The sequence below is a fragment of the Panthera uncia genome, assembly GCF_023721935.1.
Source record: "Panthera uncia isolate 11264 chromosome A1 unlocalized genomic scaffold, Puncia_PCG_1.0 HiC_scaffold_17, whole genome shotgun sequence".
NCBI lineage: Eukaryota > Metazoa > Chordata > Mammalia > Carnivora > Felidae > Panthera > Panthera uncia.
The window spans coordinates 25,865,979-25,885,241 of NW_026057577.1; the positions used below are offsets into that span (position 1 = coordinate 25,865,979).

At 37.9% G+C, this 19,263-nt stretch overlaps 1 protein-coding gene across 3 annotated transcripts in view; it reads left to right on the plus strand.

The window, feature by feature from the left end:
• The first annotated feature begins 4,311 nt into the window (after positions 1 to 4,311).
• The window catches only part of RAD50 (RAD50 double strand break repair protein), a 94,712-nt gene continuing 79,760 nt past the window's right edge, over positions 4,312 to 19,263 (plus strand). Inside the window, exons 1-3 of one of the 3 annotated variants that reach the window (XM_049649141.1) lie at positions 4,317 to 4,762; positions 6,406 to 6,489; positions 16,662 to 16,813. In XM_049649141.1, coding sequence (XP_049505098.1) covers positions 4,634 to 4,762; positions 6,406 to 6,489; positions 16,662 to 16,813 — 365 coding nt within the window. In that variant the 5' untranslated portion in view covers positions 4,317 to 4,633. Of the gene's footprint in view, positions 4,763 to 6,405; positions 6,490 to 16,661; positions 16,814 to 19,263 lie in introns of all 3 variants that reach the window. The other 2 variants (XM_049649145.1, XM_049649144.1) reach the window with 2 other exon arrangements.

A 19,263-nucleotide genomic window follows, 5' to 3' on the forward strand; every position in this document is an offset into this window, starting at 1 on the left:
TTGAACTCACAAACCGTGAGATCATGACCTGAGCTGAAATCAAGAGTCAGACACTTAACGTACTGCACCACCCAGGCGCCCCCTAGAGATATTAACTTTAGACTTCAAAATAGGTATGTGAAAAATTTAAGAGTAACCACTAAAAGAACAGGAATAGAATGTACAGCTTCCAAACCAGTAGAATAAGAACAAGAGCATAAAAAAAGCTCAATCAATCCAGAAACCAGAAAAGGAGAAAAAGAAGCAAAGAAAAAGCACAGAAAGAGGTACAAGAAATATATCTAAATTTTTCAGGAATCACAATAATTGAAAATAGATTAAACTCATCTATTAAAAGGTAGATAGTATAAAATTATACTAAAAATCATCTATCAGCTATTTTTAGGAGACATACTTCATGCAAAATGACATTAAAAGGTTGAAATATGAGAGAGAGATATACTTGGGGAAACACTAATCAAAAGAAAGCTAATGTATCAAAATATCAATAGCAGAAAAAGAATTTATGTCAGAAAGTACTAAAAGAAAGCTAATGTATCAAAATATCAATAGCAGAAAAAGAATTTATGTCAGAAAGTACTATAAGGAAAGAGATTCAGGGGCGCCTGGGTGGCTCAGTCGGTTAAGTGTCCCACTTCGGCTCAGGTCATGATCTCGCGGTCCGTGAGTTCGAGCCCCGCGTCGGGCTCTGTGCTGACAGCTCAGAGCCTGTAGCCTGTTTCAGATTCTGTGTCTCCCTCTCTCTCTGGCCCTCCCCCGTTCATGCTCTGTCTCTCTCTGTCTCAAAAATAAAATAAACGTTAAAAAAAATTTTTTTAAAAAAAGAAAGGAAAGAGATTCACTAAGTATAAAATAGTATCTCATAATCGTTTTATTTTTCATCTCATCAATTATGATACAAGCAAAATAAAACATTCTTCAGTAATAACTTACTGAGAAATAAGAACTTGACACTTTTGCCTTTTCAGTTCTTTTCATTTTAGAGATTAATCTTTTTTATTGCAAACCATTTCCACCCCTTTCCTAGGATTGTTTTCTTAGTTTTATAGTTTCCTACTGTTACAAAGTTGAATTTTTTTGTAATGGAATCTGGCTACTTTGTCCTATCAATTTCTTCAGCTTGCTATTCTTCCCTGAAGTGTCTTTAAGTAAACTACAGGAAGCAACACACTCCATCATTAACTCCCATATGCACCTCAAAAAAGAATCATTTTCTTACATAGCAAGATACTTTCACATCTAATATAATGAAATGAACAATAATAAAAACTTGGTATTTAATTTCCAGACTACATTCAAATTTCCCTATGTATTCCCCAAATTCTCTTCACATCTCTGTGTGCTAACCGTGATCCAACCCAAGACCATGTGTTGCTTTTTTTTTTTAAAGTCTCTTAGAATCTATAGCAGTCCTTTTTTTTTTTTCTAATTTCTTTAATGTTTATTTATTTTATAGAGAGTGAGACAGAGCATGAGTGGGGGGGGGGAGAGAGAGAGAGAGAGAGAGAGAGGTCTGAAGCAGGCTCAAGACCCCCAGCTGTCAGCACCAAGCCTGCTGTGGGGCTTGAATTCCCGAACCATGAGATCATGACCTGAGCCAAAGTCAGACGCTTAACCAACTGAGCCACCCAGGAGCCCCAGCAGTCCATGTTTTAATGACACTGATCTGAGTTCCTGGGCCAGCGTCTTTTAACATACTGCATCTTCCATATTTCCCTTTTCCATCCTTGTGGTATTACTAGCTTAATCCTTATTTCCTGTGAATTGGAAGTTAAATCTAAAGATGTGATTAGATTAAAATTATTATTTTTTTTTTTTTTCAAGTAGGCTTCATGCCCAGCACAGAGACCAATGCGGGGCTTGAACTCAAGACCCTGAGATCAAGACCTGCCCTGAGATGAAGCCCTGAGATCAAGACCTGAGCTGAGATCAACAGTCAGACGCTCAACAGATTGAGCTATCCAGACGCCCCTCAAGTTAATTTTTTTTTAAATTTTTTTAACATTTATTTATTTTTGAGACAGAGAGAGAGAGAGCATGAACGGGGTGGGTCAGAGAGAGAGGGAGACACAGAATCCGAAAACAGGCTCCAGGCTCTGAGCTGTCAGCACAGAGCCCGATGCGGGGCTCGAACTCACTGGTCGCGAGATCGTGACCTGAGCTGAAGTCGGATACCCAGCCAACTGAGCCACCCAGGCGCCCCACAAGTTAATTTTTTTAAACCAAACTGCATGTGAGATCATGTTGGGTACTTTGTGCTAAGATCACAGTGGAATATAGTCAATAATGTACTAGGGTTGTATGGCAACAGATGGTAGCTACACTTGTGGTGAGCATAGCATATAGTATAAATTTGTTGAATCACTATGTTGTACACCTGAACTAATGTAACAGTGTATTAGCAATACTTAAAAAAAAAAAAAAGATCACAGCAGGAGACATATAAAGTCTGGTAATTTTATTGCTGTTAATTCCTGGTAATTTCATTGCCAATCATTGCTAATTTCCTATGTTACTTTGAGTCATAAAATTTTCCTTTAAAAGTGGTGGTGGGGCACCTGGCTGACTCAGTCAGTAGAGCATGTGACCCTTGATCTCACTGAATTGTGAATTTGAACCCCATGTGTGGTGTAGAGATTGCTTAAAAATAAAAAATATTTTTAAAAAATAAAAAATAAATAAAAGTGGGGTAATTACATGTTGGGGCTTTACTTTTATTGCTGCCTGAAAAAAAAGATCTTCATCACTTGAAACTTACAGAGTGATAAGTAAAATAAGATACAGGTTTGCTTTTTTCTTCCTACTGATATTCAAACATCCAAGCAATGCAAATGGTGGTAGTGGGGAAAAAAATGGTCTTGGTGGTTACACAACTATTTACTTTTTTCAAAAGTCATAACTGTACTCTGGAAAAGGAAGAATTTTAGTGTATGTAAATTTTGCTTAAATAAACTGTAAAAATAGGCTCTAATCTTTATTCATCTTTAAAATTACATTTAGTTACATAAAGCATTACTGTATAATTTCAATCTGTTGTGTTCCATTAGTAACTTAAAATATGTATTATGATAACTAAGGCTTTCATGTTTCTTAGTACAGCAAGAGACTACTTACTGGATTTCCTCACTTGCATCCTTTCATGTGAATTTTTTAGTTTATGTATTAAGTTCTGTAATGATTGTCTTGGGATTGTGTGATTGGAGGGCATTTCCTACATTTTTCTAGTTCAATAATCCAAAGTTTTTGTTCTGTTAATGTCTTCCATTATTGTTTTGCAATTTCTAATTTTTCCTATAGGCCCTTGCATAGGATATCCCTCCATTAACTTGGGTTCCAAAAAGCAACATTCATTTTTGAGTAATTTCTTTCCCTTATTTTGAACTTTTTTATCATACAAAGATTAAAATTTAACATACAATAAGCTGTACATACTTTATACAACTTGATGACTTTGGAGATAAGTATACACCAGTGAAACCATCACCATAACCAATGCTAATGGTATATCCATTACCTCCAAAAGTTTCCTCCCACCCTCCTTATTGTTAACTTTTTTTGTGTGATAAGAACACTTATCACAAGATCTACCCTCTCAGCAAATTTTATAGTGTTGTTATATAGTATTGTTAACTAATGGCACTATGGTACAGCATCTTGCATAACTCAATCTCTTATAAAGGTGTCTATTTTTCTGTCCGTACTTATAGGAGTGGATTTTTTTTCACATATTTGCATACCGTTTTGTAGTTTTGTAACATCATTCGGCTTTTGGTCTACAACAGTTCTCAAACTTTTGGTCTTTAACACCTCTCTACACTCTTAAAAATTACTGAGGACCCCAAAGAGGTTTTACATGTGAGAACTATCAACACCTAATTGGAAATTAAAATTGAGGGGTTTTTTAAAGCATAATACTATACAATCACACATTCTATCACCCATCACTGCGATGGCGTCACCACACGTCACGTATATTAAGGCGCGAAAGATCATGAAAAAGGCAAATAACGTGTTAATATTATTGGAAAATGGTTTCGACATTAGAGGACACCGCACTTCTTTCCATTCCAGGCGTCCCGCGATCACATTCTGATAACCACCGTTTGTCACAAGTGTTGGTCGTCCTCAGGGTTAGAGCTTCTCAAGGCTGCCCGGCACCCAGCAAAATTCGGCATTACGCGCCCACGGGACAGAAAACCGGGTACGCAAACCACTCGACAGGAACTACTTCCGGAAACTAGAGCTGCGCACGCACCGCGAGGCTCCGACTTCCCGGCATGCCCCTGGCCTGTGGCGTAAATGCACGCTGGTCGTGGCGGCCCACGTGATCGGCGGGGCGGCCGCGGCGGGAATCTGTGAGTGCGCAGTAGTAGGGGGTTCCTGGGTCTGTGGTGTGTGTCTGCCGTGCCTAGCCCCGGCCCGGCCCCCACCTCCGCTCTCGCTTGTCAAGCGGGAAGGAAGCCGGTGTGGGAGGAGGAGTTCAGCCGGAGCCTTCGCTCCTACCTGGAGCCTCCCGGCCGGGAGACTCGCGAGTCCTCACGGCCCATCGCTCGCTCTGCAGCCGCGGCACCGCTAAATCCTGGTGCGCCGGGGCTCTAGGCCATTGGTGTTGAGAAAAGAAACATTTGCAGACATGTCCCGGATTGAAAAGATGAGCATTCTGGGTGTGCGGAGTTTTGGAATAGAGGACAAAGATAAGCAAATTATCACTTTTTTCAGCCCCCTCACAATTTTGGTTGGACCCAATGGGGCGGGGAAGACGGTAAGTTCTCAGTAGCAGCCTTCAGTTTACGGGTCGCTACTTCTTGAGAATCTGGAGGATAAAGTGTTTGGAGACCTCAGAACAATAAGGACCAGAGGCCAGGCGTTCCTGGGGCTCCGCTCTTGGTGCCCGAGGAAAGGCTTGGGCCTCTGGGTGGAGCCCCTGCCGCTGGGCGTGGCCTAGTGTGGCCTTCTGGCCCCAGCGACCTTAGGAGGGGACCTGACTCAGTTTCATAAGGGTATCCAGGCTCGGGTGGACAAGGTTTATTTGAGAGTCCCAGAAGACCGGGAGCGCTCAGCGACCTTACATTCTTACATGAAGCCTTTTTGTCTGCGTTGATTTTTTTTTTTTAACACTCCCCTTGCTCCCCAAACATACCATTCACTTCCTGACAGTTGATCCATTATAGAATTTCCTACACAAGTTATAAAATATGATAAACATAGGGCTTTCTGAGAAGAGTTTCTAAGTATAGACTGAAGCCTAAGCATAATAAATGGGAAATGAGAAAATGAAACCAATACCGTGAGGCCTAGTTTAGTTGAAAAACTATGTTGTTAGGATGCCCTTACCTAGTCAAAATAAAAAATTGGAGCATGTACTTTGACTTTTTAAGGCCCAGAGAGTATTTAGAAATTTGAGATGGACCCTGGAGTGACATGCAATTATGGGGGAAAAGTACAGCCTGTAAGGGTGGCTTGAGAAAAAGCAGGGCATTCTAACAGAGAAGACTAAATTAAAAAGCACACAGAAAGAGGTCAGGTTTAGAGTTGAACATTGAATGCCATACTCTTGTCTACTTTTGTTTATGTGAAAATGTTACTATTTATAGAATGCCTGTTGTGTCCCTACTGTTGTGGCTCTACTTTTGTAAGGGAGCCTAAGGTTTGTGAGCACAAGCTGTCTGAATACAGATATTTTGCTTCACCATTTACTAGCTCTGTGACTGGGCCAGGGTGCCCCAAATGGTTTGTGCTTTAGTTTTCTCATTTATAAAATGGAGATAAAAAGAGTTTTCTACAGTCTAGGATTAATGTGAAAATTACTAATGTATGGAAAGGTGGTTAGTACAATACCTGGCACATAGTAAGGCCTGTGTAACTATTAGCTGTTTTTAAAAAATTGAACTTAAAAAGTTTTTTTGGTTTTATTGAGGTGTAATTGATCCATGAAATCGTAAGATATTTGAAGGGTATGTCAGGGTGACTTAATATACTGTACATTGTGAAAGGATCACTGCTATCTAGTTAATTAACAAATCTGTCACCTCATTTTTTTTGTAAGAACATTTAAGTTTTACTGTCAGCATATCGGCAAATTATCAACTATGGTAACCATCTTTTACATTAGCTGTTGTTATTAAATTAAAGGATTTTAATTGGAAGTTGAGGACTTTTTAAAAATAATTTTTTGTTTTATTTTCGTATACCTTCTTAATTAGTAGCTTTCCCATGAACTTAAAGTAGTTATTTATTCTTTAACACAGAATCGTATCTGTATTATATAGATATTATAATGTCAAATTTTATCTGCATATCTTTTTTGGTTCTCTGGTAAATAGTATTTTTATAATAAATTAACATTTTATGATAAACTTCTCTGGTTCTCTTATAACTAAATAATATAATTTTCTATTTCTTTAGACCATCATTGAATGTCTAAAATATATTTGTACTGGAGATTTTCCTCCTGGAACCAAAGGAAATACATTTGTTCATGATCCCAAGGTAATGACGCTAATAAACTTACATATCTTTAAAATAAATTTTTATAATTATAAAAGCAATACGGCTTATTGTAGAAAACCTGGCAGTGGAAAACTATAAAGAGTTAGAAAAGTCTATACACAGTCTAAGCATCCAGTGACACCACTAGTGACATTTTCATGTATTTTCTTCTCCTTTAAGTACAGACTTAAGTGAAGTCATACTCTAATTTTGTATTCTGATGTTTTTTCCTCACTTAATATCATAAGGTTCCAGGTCATTAAAAACATTAAATTCACAATCTAGGTGTTTGGCATTTGGGTGCTTCTTTTAATCTTTACATTTTTTATATGTATGAAATATTTCCTACTTAAAACATGTCTCCTATTATGAACATTTTTAATAGTTGCATAATTTTCTTACATTTAGATTGCTGTTAGTTTTTCATTAAAATGTGCCATAATTTAAATCTTTGTGTGTGAATCTTTGTTTGAATTACAGTGTTTATACCATTACTGTGTGTAAAGGACATAGAAATTTCTATACTATGTATTTTGGCCTATAGGTTTTTCTTGTTTTATGTATGTAGTGGTTTCATGTGCCTCTCTCAGTTATCTGCCAGCTCCTCCCTTAACAGTTCCTTGTATATTTCTCCCAGGTTTTTTTCTGTTTATACAAATGTATCTTTGTGTATATATATATAAATACACTCAAACATAAATATTTCAGTACACCAGTAGCATTTTATTTTGCTGTTGTACAAATCAAATATTTAGTGACACACTGCAGATATGTTCGTATATATACACACTTTTTTTCATTAGTTTTAATTACTAGAACTAATTAGTAATCCACTGAGTTTATTTTCTATAGTGTATTCACTTGGTTATTGATGGTTATTTAAATTGTTTCCACTTCTGTATGACTAAAGGTAACTAATTATGAAAGTATTTATAAACTTTTCTCTTAGAGATAGTAAAATCAGTACATTGAGCCCTCTCTGCAATGACTATTTCATAAACTTGCAGTATACTCTCCTTACTTGATGATCTTGGCCTATAATTTGTTGAAAAAATGTAATTTATTGAAAAAAGGGATCAGATAGAAAGTACCTCATTTTCCAATCTTAAAATCTTTCAAACTACTCTTCATTTGTACTCGTACTATTTTTTTTTTTGGTATTAAGGGTAAATTGTTTACTGTTTTATCTTAAGGTCAACCCACTGTTTGGCTGCTGGATCCAGTCAATCCCTTTTGTCAACGCAAACATTTTGCTTTTCAGTTACTCATCTTCTGCATTAGCAGTTTGTCCTTTATAGAATCAGTCATATCAGCACACTCTGGTAGCTCCAGTCTACAAACAAATAAAACCTCTCCCTTTATTCCAGATCACCTTCTGGCTACTACCTCTACATTTATAGTTAAATTTAGAAGAGGTATATGTACTCATTGTTTTCGGTTCATTGCTTCCCATTTTCTCCTCAGCCTGTTCTGTTCAGATTTTCTTTTTTCTCCCTTACTAAAATTACTACTTACTCTAAGCTGCCAGTAGTCTTCAAGTTGCCAGATAAAGTGGTCATTTTCTAAGCCACTTATCAGAAGATTTAATATAGCTTCTTAATTCCCTTTTTAAAAAACATTGCTCTCTTGGCTTCTATGGCACCCTAATCTCATACCTCCTTTTTCACTGGCCATATCTTAGTCTCCTTTGCTGAGTCTCTTTTTGCCTAACTCTTCTTGGGTGATCTCATTCATTCTCATGGCTTTAATTATTTGTTATATGCTGGTGATTTCTAACATATATCTAACCCAAACTTCTTTCCTATACTCCAGATATAGATAGGTAGATGAATAGATAGATAGATAGATAGATAGATAGATACAGATACATTGTTTGGATATTTAATGGTCATCTCATGAATATGTTCAAAACAGAACTCATGGTTCCCTGTTCTGTTCCTTTCACATTCTCAAGCCTGGTGGTATCTCCATACTCTCAGTTTCATAAATCATATCATCATCTGTACATTTGCTCATGCCAAAACCTGTGTGTCATCTTTTGATTGATTCCTTCATCTTCCCCTGTTGCCAGTTCATAAACAGTTCTTAATCCTCTCAAATATGTCCACAGATACTTACCTGTCAGGGGACATGCCATAATCATGAGAGTGGTTGTCCCAGGCTCATCCATTGCACTAAAAATATGTCCAGCATTTGTCCCTTTATTCCATCTTCACTCTTCCTTCCCTGGTACAGGCCACCTTCCTCTTTCCTTTGAACTATTTTAGTAGTCTCCAAACTTGTTTTCCTGCCTTCATTCTTGAAGTTCTCTCTTTTCCACACAGCAACCAGTTACCTTTTAAATATTCATTCTGGAGGGAATGAGTCATTCACAGTCTGAGAGAATACCATTCCAGTCAGTGTTAATACTAAGTGCAAAGTTCCTGGAGTAGGAGCATGTTTGATGCGTTCAGGGAATCACAAGGAGTAAAATGGCAAGAGGCCTGGTAGAAAAGTCAGAGATAGAAAGGCCTAGGTTCTGCAGGTCCTTGATTTCTGTTCTCGTTTAAATAGGAATCTACTGGAAAATATTAACCATGAAAAGGGTATGGTGTGTGTTTTAAAGCAATCAGTCTGGCAGTGAGAGAAGACCTAGTAGGTGGTAAGGGTAGAAGGGTGGAGACTAATAAAGGAGATTTTTGTGGTAATTCAGGTGAGGTATGTTGGTGGTTTGATTAAGGTGTTAATGATAGACATGCTGAGAATGCCTGGATTTGGGATGCATTTTAAAGGTAGTATCAACAGATGAGTTAATGATCTGGATAATGGTGTATGAGAGAAGTAGAAGCGTCAAACATAACTCCCAAGTTTTTTGACTTGAAAAAGTAGATAAAATAGTGTCACTGTTTATTGTAACGAGGAAACTCTGGGAAAGGAAATTTGGGGGGCTTTGGCTTAAACGTGTAGATTTGGAACGTCTTTTAGATATCCAGAAAGTCCAGTAGGTAAATGGAAGTATGTCCAGGGGAGAGGTTTGAGCTAGAGAAAGACTAATTAAGAATCATTGATGTATACAGTTAGTTATCTATAAGTTTTAAAGCCTGATGCGATCACATAGGGAGTAAATGTTGAGAAGAGGTGGAAGATCTTAACCTAGAGCACACTGGCATTTAGAAACAGGGATGAAGAGGAGGCACCAAAAGATATTAAAAGAACAAGTGGTAAAGGAGGGAAAACTGGGAGAGTGGGGTCTTGGAAGACAAGAGAATGAAGGGTAAACAAGAAAGAAGATGTCAAACGGTGTCAAATATGTTGATAGCTCAAGTAAGAAGAAGGTTGAGCTATGTGGAGGCCATTGGTCATCTTGACAAAACCAGTTTCAGTGATGTGAGAAAACAAGAAAGTGAAACATAGAATTGTTCTGTGCGTTTGCTATGAGTGGAAAGAAGGAAGTAGCTGAAAAGGTTTGTAGGATCAAGGAGCGTTTTATGGCTATTGTTCTTGCTTTGTTATTTTTGTTGTTCTTCTGGATGTTTCCATGTTGATTGATGCTCTAGCATCTCTGACAATTTCAGTCTATAATCCATTCCTTTTTCCAAGTGGAAAGAGCTGTTTTTCTCAGCTGTCTACTCGTGTCCTCCCTCTGGTTCTTCTGGCCTTGATGGTTCAGCTTTCCTCACTTAATACTTACTTTTCATCTGCTCTAATTTCCCAGTTCTGAGCCCCCAACCACGCTGTTTTATTCAGCTCTTTTTTTTGAGTCGGTCACACCTGATCTTATGGTTGGAACTATTCCTCTCACCTGGATTGCCCACATCCCCCCAGTTTTCCCATCCTCTTATATATTCAGCTTTCGGTTCCTCATATTCAGCTTCTCTTGGTTTTTTCTTTTCCTTGCTTTAATTTGTCCCTGCTCCTAATACTGTTTATTTTAAACGCCTGAATTTTTCTGTTGCTCCTTCCTGTCTTTTTTTTTTTTTTTACCTGTTTTCCATTGTTACTCTTTTCTTAGAAATTTGATTTCCATATTGCTCCATTTGTGTACCTTCCCCCTTTCTCCTCTACTTCTTTCAAATTTTTGGCTACCTCAGTCTTTCCCATTCTTTCTTTGACCTCATTTGCTTCTCCTCAGTTGACTTGAACCCTAAGAAGCTCAATTCTCTGTTTTCTGCATCTCATCACTTTTGTCTTGCTTCTGGCTGATTTTGTAAACTAACCAGATGCTTATTTCCACAGCAGTTTCTTCATCACATATTGCTTCCATATTTGTGTGTGTGTGTGTGTGTGTGTGTGTGTGTGTGTGTGTGTGTGTTTTAAGTTTATTTATTTGAGAGAGAGAGAGAGAGTATGTGTGCACACGAAGGTACACATGAACGGAGGAGAGGCAGAGGAGAGAGAGAATCCCAAGCAGGTTCTGCTCTATGAGCTCCACCTGAGGAACCATGAGTTATTGACCTGAGCCAAAATCGAGTCAAGATGCTTAACCAACTGAGCCACCCAGGTGCCTGCCCATATTTGTGATTTTAAACACTGTAGTTTTTGAATTTTTTTTTGATGTTTGTGTATTTCATAGAGAGACAGAGTGCAAGTGGGGGAGGGGCACGCGTGCGCATACACACACACACACACACACACACACACACACACACACAGAATCCAAAGCAAGCTCTAGGCTCTGAGCTGTCAGCACAAACTGGACATCATATCCTGAGCCAAAGTTGGTTGCTTAACCAACTGAGCCACCAAGGCACCCCACAAACACTATAGGATTTAAACCATGTGGGATAGATATGGAATAAAGCATATATATGGGATAGAGCCTTTGTAGATGGATAGAATGACCCTGTTAGAGGAAAAAAATTAATGCAAGAGAGGGGATAATTCCAGAGTTAAATCCTTGAGTAGGCAAGTAGAGATAGGATCCATTGCCCCACTGACAGAGTTAATAGGTGTATGCACTGTTTATCCAGGGTAAAAGGATGACGGACAGAATATGTAATTTTTCAGTTTAGTGGTAGGAGAATAAATAAATGGTCTTTTGACTGTTTCCATATTCTCAGTGGAAAACAAGTGAAATTGTTAGCTGAGGGTGGGAGAAGGGGTTGATTGAGGCTAGAAAAAGTGTAAGAGCTCAGAGGGTAAGTTGATTAGGGAAGTGTTATAGGGTTACATGACAGTGTCATTGGGTCACCTGAGGTTTGTGGGTGAAAGTTTGTAAGGAGACCACTTGTGTTTCTTCTGTCTAGTTCAGCTCATTGGTAAGCACAGAGCAAGTTGGAAAGTTGGATTTAATCAAGCACTGGGTAAAGTTGGAAAGTAGGAATTAATCCATTGCTTGGTAAATAGAATGAAGAGATTAAGAGGCAACTTCCCCATTCCACACCTATGGACATCTTACTCAGCCTTCTCAGTCTCTGATAATCTTTACCAGCTGGCCTCTTGCAGGTATGCAGTCACTAATCTACGATCTGAATTACCCAGCACACTTTTTCCCTCTTTGAATTCCCTCAAAGTTGTCAGGCTCTGAAATCCCACATTATGCCTTCCCCCATTGTGGATACCCTCTTTCCCCTAAGCTGGCTCATCCCTACTCATGGATGTCCTTTGCATCCTGTTTGAACTCTGACATCCTTGGACTCTTGAAACCTTGTGGCAAGGTGCCCGTGTGGACACCCTTCTCAGCCTAAGCAGTTGTACTGTTTTAGGCTGAGTTTCTATGTCCCTCAACTTCAGCCAGCATGAATACATACATTCTTCTGCCCCACTGTTGGAAAAACGGTTTTCTAACTAGATTGTTTGGAAAGGGAAGGGCTTATATTATTTTTTGTTTTATTCTTTTAGATAGAAATTGTTCTAAAGTTAGTATGTATTTTTCTGCCTTAAATCTAGATTACTCTTTTTGAAGAACCTCTTCTCAGTAAGCTCACCAACAATATTGTGATTGAAATGCTGCAAGATACCCGTTGCTTAAATTCTTCTTAATTTGATACTTTTCTCGTAGCTAAGTCGTAAAAGGGTAGATGCCATGGAAAATGTATATGTGTATTTGACCTACTGGTAGGACATGTTCTAAACAAATTAACTCATTTTGTAGTACATAGATGCATAATTACTTTGCAGTGAATTAAGACCTCAGCAACTGTTTGCCTTGGGCTGAAATGATAGCATCAAGTCCCTGGGCTTTCAAAGCTAAATATCATTGGCCATTTTCCTCACTGAGATGTTCAAATCCTAAGAGGCTACTACTTTTTTCTTCTTTTATTAAGTTTTTTGGTTTAAATATAGTTGACATACAGTGTTATATTCAGCAGTGTTATATGCACCTAGTGATTCAGCAGTTCTGTATGTTACACGGTGCTTACCACTATAATTGTAGTTAACAGCTGTCACCACACTAAAATGTTACTACAATATAATTGACCTCATTCTCTATGCTGTACTTCTCATCTCTGTGACTTATTTATAACTGGAAGTTAGTACCTCTTAATGACCTTCATCGATTTTACCCATTCTCTTACCTACCCCTCCTCTGGCAACCACCAGTTCTCTGTATTTATGAGTTTGATTCTGTTTTTTGGGGTTTTTTTTTTAGATTCCACATGTAAGTGAAATCATATGGTATTTGTCTTTTTGTGTCTGACTTATTTCATGTAGCATAATACCTTCTAGGTCCATCCATGTTGTTTCAAATGAAAAGATTTCATTCTTTTTTTATGGCTGATTAATACTTCATTGTATGTATATACCACTTCTTTATCCATTCTTGTCTAGATGGGCACTTTGGTTGCTTTCGTATCTTGGCTACTCTAAATAATGCTGCAATAAACATAGCTGTGCATTTTATCTTCTCATATTATGTTTTCATTTTTGGAGGGTAAATAGCCAATAGTGGAATTACTGGATCATAGAGTCCTTCTATTTTTAATATTTTAGGAGCCTCCATACTGTTTTCCACAATAGTTGCACCAGTTTACATTTCTCCCAACAGTGCGTGGGGTTTTGCTTTTCTCATTCTCACCAGTACTTACTCATTCTTACCTTTTTGATACTGGCTATTCAGACTGGAGTAAAGTGCTACCTCATGGTGGTTTTGATTTGTGTTTCCCTGATGATTAGTGATACAGAGCATTTTTTTCATGTGTCTTTTGGCCATCTGTATGTCTTTGGGCAAATATCAGTCTATTCAGGTCCTCTGCCTATTTTTAATCTGATTATTTGGGGGGAGGAGGTTTGGTGTTGAGACGTATGAGTTCTTTATATATTTTGGATACTAACCTCTTATCAGATATATCATTTAGAGTATCACTCCCGTTCAGTAGGTTGCCTTTTTGGGTTTTTTTGATGGTTTACTTGGCTGTGCAAAAGCTTTTTATTTTGGGGTAATACCATTAGTTTATCTTTGCTTTTTTCCCCCTTGCCTGAGGAGACATATTCATAAATATGTTGGTAGAGCTGATATCCAAAAGATTACTGTTTTCTTTTAGGAATTTCATGCTTTTAGGTCTCACATTTAGGTCTTTAATCCATTTTGAATTTATTTTTGTGTATGGTAAAATAAAGTGGTCTGGTTTCATTCTTTTGCAAGTAGCTGTGCAGTTTTCCTAATACTGTTTATCGATAAGACTGTCTTTTCCCCCATTGCATATTCTTGCCTCCTTTGTTATAGAATAATTAACCATATAAGTGTGGGTTTATTTCTGGGCTCCCTATTCTGTTGATCTGTGTGTCTGTTTGATTGTTATAGCTTTGCAGTATTTCTCGAAATTTGGGATTATGATACCTCCAGCTTTGTTATTCTTTCCAAGATTGTTTTGGCTATTCAGGGTCTTCTGTGTGTGGTTGTATACACATTTTAGGATTATTTGTTGTAGTTCTTTGAAAAATGCTATTGGTATTTTGATACGGATTGCATTGAATCTTTAGGTTGCTTTGGATAGTATGAACATCTTAACATTTAACATTTCAATCCATGAGCATAGCATATCTTTCCATTTTGTCATTTTGAATTTCTTTCATCATTGTCTTATACTTTTTAGATTATAGGTCTTTCATTTCCTTGGTTAAATTTATTCCTTGGTATTTTACTCTTTTTGGTGCAGTTGTAAACAGAATTGTTTTCTTAATTTTCCTTTCTGCTATATTGTTATTAATGTATAGTTTGCAATGGATTTCTGTATGTTAAGTTTGAATCATGCAACTTCTGAGCAGCCAGTCCAACAACTTCTCACTCCTTACCTCTACCTCCAATGCTGAAGCTCTTGTGTAGGCTGTCTTCCTGTTTCTCCTGGAATACTCTGTGCCTCCTGTCTTGCCTCTGTTAGTTCAGTGTGTTTATCTTAAAGGCAAAGTGATTCATTTAAAATGCACATCTACTGCATGCCTTTCCTCTGGATTAAACCCCTGAGTGGCTTTCCATTGCTTTAAGTTCAAAGCCCTTAACATGTTTCAGAAGGCTCTTAATTACTAGAACCACTTTCTGTCTTCACTCCCTTTCCCCTATGTTCTGCACCATACTTTCTGAAATTACTTTAGCTATTCAGTGACTCAGATCTTTTCATCTGGCTAACTCCGGCCCATCTGTCAGTTCTCAGTTTAAACATTCACTTCCTTTAGAAGCCCTTCCCAGAATTCTACCCTAGGTAGATTAGATGCTTACTTTGTGTTTTCAAAGCATCATGTACTTCTCTTAAGACGATGTTTAACACCACTTTTTTACTTTTCTGTTTAACCTGTCTTCCATACTTCAAAGGAGAAAGTGTCTTTCTTTTTGAACCAAAACAACGCATGGAAGCTACAAGTGCGTAATAAATTGGTGCTTAATTTTTTGAATGATTTGATCAATTAATATCATAGTTATGTTTATGCCAAAAAGTTATTAAAAGACCAGTAAAAGATAGTCTATGATTTTAAAAAAAAATGCAGGATTCATGACTTGTGGTTTTGGTTACAGTCGAGGAGTATCATATTTGTGCTCCCAGTATAAACAACTATAAAACTGGAACAAAAAAATTGAAGCAACTATTTTCAGGCATTGGACAACAGATGGCACAGGGCTGTGATCTTTGAGAAAAGAGAAATGTATGAGGGACTACACATTCATTCTAGCTTTCTCCCTAGGGAAATTTTGTGAACTTTGGCATATAGAATTCCCAGCAGAGAATAATAGTATTACCAGCTAGATGAAACAAATGTAGAAGTGTGGGTTTGCTGATGTGACTATAAATTATGGAATAAGATACAGGAGAGGGGTTGCTGTGCAGAGATGGGCACCAGAAACTGTGTAAGGGACTATTGAATCTTTGGCCAGATACTAAGCTACACATGTCCAGGACAGGAATTATTGAGGGCTAGCAGAGAATAAACTACGGGGGTAGAAGAGTGGGACTGTGAGCTGAATGGATATTCTAGAGGTTACACACTGCTGGGTGACATTTGAATTGTGATATGCCAGAGTAGGGAGGCCTTACTGAACTCCCTTTTGAGTTCTCCCTTTTGAGAACATTCTTTTGAGACCTCAGAAGGGCCATCAGTGTCTCCCTGTTTTGTAGGAAATACTGATGGGACATCAAATCAACAACTTAGTCTTAAGTGGTTCAGGGGAGAAAAGTTTTGTACGCTTCATTTCTGCTTTTCTGTAAGCTTGTATATGTTTTAAAAATTATTTTGGAAAACACTTGCGATACTTAAGAAGCTAAAGTTTATTTGAAAAACTCACGCACCTGGTCTCCTAATGCTGAATAACAAGTAGAAAATACTCAGTTTTAGTAAATCAGTTAAAGAGTGTTCTTGGGGTGCCTGGGTGGCTTACTTGGTTGAGCGTCCAACTCTTGATTTCAGCTCAGGTCATGATCTAATGGTCATGGGATCAAGCCCTGCATCAGCTCTCTACTGGGCATGGAGCCTACTTGGGATTCTCTTGCTCTCCCCTCTCTCTCTCTCTCTCTCTCTCTCTCTCTCTCTCTCCCCCCCCCCCCCCTGCTTACACACATGCACTCAAACTGCCCCCCCTCAAAAAATTTTTTTAAAAAAAGTATTTTTTTTCTCTTGTATATTTGAATAGCATGTAAAAATGACACTCATTTTGGTGTTTAAGTTTTTGTCATTTTTGATAAGATTGCTCATGTCTTTTCTTTTGGAACTAACATTCTGATGCTTATTAAGGTAGCATAATCTTTCCCTGTGTACCTTTAAAGGTTGCTCAAGAAACAGATGTTAGAGCCCAGATTCGTCTGCAGTTTCGTGATGTCAATGGAGAACTTATAGCTGTGCAGAGATCTATGGTGTGTACTCAGAAAAGCAAAAAGACAGAATTTAAAACCCTGGAAGGAGTCATTACTAGAACAAAGTAGGTGTTTACCTTATATTTGAATATCTATTAATTTTCTGTTATTTAGGTTTGTAAGACTGTGGTTTTTTTCCCATTACTTTATTTTAGAGCAGCATAATAATTTTTTTAAAGACTTTATTTTTTTGGAGCAGTTTCAGGTTCTCAGCAAAACTAAGCAGAAAATAGAGTTGCTGTAATACTCCCTGACCCTATGCATGCATAGCTTCATCCACTATGAACAGTTACTGTTGGATCTTTTATCAGTTAAACAGAATGATCCCATCAAAGATTTTGTGATAATGCTGCATTCCTTTGAGTAATTTATGAACACTTGTTCAGCTGAAGGTACACAATCACTCAAATATAGATTGAATGAATGGAAAATGCTAGTATTGTGTGTAGGAATGTGTGAAATGAGAAGCATACAAAGTGTAACCCTTTGAACTGTCACCTTTATTACAGTCACATTATCACCTTTAATGGGTTTGGGTTTTGGAATTAGCCTGCCCTGGATTCAAGGCTTTATCCCTGTTGTACAAATTACTTAATATCACCTTACGCCTTTCACTTGTTTATTTGTCAACTAATTAAATAATTCTCTTAATTAATAACATTTGTCACCTATTATGTGCTAGAGGCAGTATATTAGCTATTGGCTTCTCAAGCAGGTTGGTTTCCTTGGCATTTAAATACACTCAGGTGGATTTCATTCCACACCAGTTACTCTTTGTCTCTATTTTTCCCTTCACAGTCAGGCTTCTCATAAGAGTTGTTGATAATCACTGTCTCTATTTCTGTTTTTCCTCCATCCTCCTCTAGCTCCATTCCTTTACTGAAACAGCTCCAACTGAGGTCAGAAATACCCTCTGTGTTAATTAGGATAATGCTATTGCTTTACTAAATAGATCTCTTTGCAATCCTGTGTTTTTTTTTTTTATTTGTAAAATAGGGATTCATTTTTATTATATATATCTTAGAAGGATTGAGCTAATGCATGTAAAATGAGAGCTCATGTATTAGTTTTCTTTGCATAACAAACCACAAACTCAGTGGTTTAAAACAACAGACATTTATTATCTTATAGTTCTGTAATTTAGGAATCCAAATTGGGTCTCACTGGCTTAAAATCAAGGTGGTGCCGGGCTATAATCCTTTCTGGAGGCTCTAGGGAAAATCTGTTTCTACATCCTTTCTGGGTCTTTTGCAATCCACCCACAAAACTTGGCTCATGGCCCTCCATCTTTAAAGTCAGCAATAGTGGGCTGAGTTCTCATAGTACATCACTCTGACATCCTCTTCTGGCTCCCTCTCCCACTTAAAGACACTTGTGATTGCGTCGGCCCCACCCAGACAATCCAGGGTAATCCTTTTACTTAGGGTCCAGATGTTAAAGCAACCTTAACTTCATCTGTAATCTTCATTCCCTTTTGCCATGTAACCTGATGCATTCACAGGGATTAGAATATAAATATCTTTGAAGGGCCATTGTTCTGTATCCTGTAACTCAGTAAATGGTAGCTATCAATAACTTCTTGAAGATCTTTTTCTGGACTTGCATGACATGACACTGTTCTGTCTCTCCCTCACAGCTACATCCAGCCAGCTAATAAAGGTAGCTGGTTCCACGGGCTCAGCCCTAAATCCTCTCCTATTTTTGCTCTGTATTCTCTTCCTAGATAATCTCATTCATACCCATTACTCAAATTACTCTCTATTCATAGATGACTGACAGATTTAGGTCTCCAGACCTCTGTTTTCAGACCCATATACCCACCTGTCTCTCTCATTTTCTACCAGCCCTTTCAAAGACACCTCGGATTCAACATGTCCAAAACCAAGCTCATGAGTCCCCTTGACTCCTCTTAAAAAGTCTCCCACAAGGTGATCCTCTTGTAGTGCTCCTCATTGTAGCAAATGGGGTACCCCATCCATCCAGTGACACAAACGAATACACTCTCTATATCTCGACACCTCCTTGCTCTCTATATGTAGTTCATTACCAGGTCCTCTGGCTTTAACCTAGGATTTAAGTGTCTGTTGAGTCCATTTCTTTTCCTTCTGTACAGTGACCTTTCTAGCTCAGGCTAGCATAATTTTTCCCCGGTCTAATGTGATCACCTCCTGGTCTGTGTCCATTCTCTCCCCCTACAAAACATTCTCGGTGTATTCAGTGTACTATTTTCAAAATATGTATTGGAATATATAAATGACAGTAAAGACAGATACTTTACTAATCTAGCTATTAACAGATAGTGCACAGAAAATATAAAGAAAATGTTGAATTTGTCCTCCTGATGAAAGATACTGAGAGATCTCTTGAAATTCAAGGGCAGAGATGCTCCTGGCCCTAGGTATAATGATGTAAGGGACTCTTTAAAAGACCCTAAGATACTTCTCTGTAGTGGATTGCTTTGTCAGTGTGACCTTAGAAGTTGAGGTCTACTGATTTGAATTTGCTTAAATGGGTA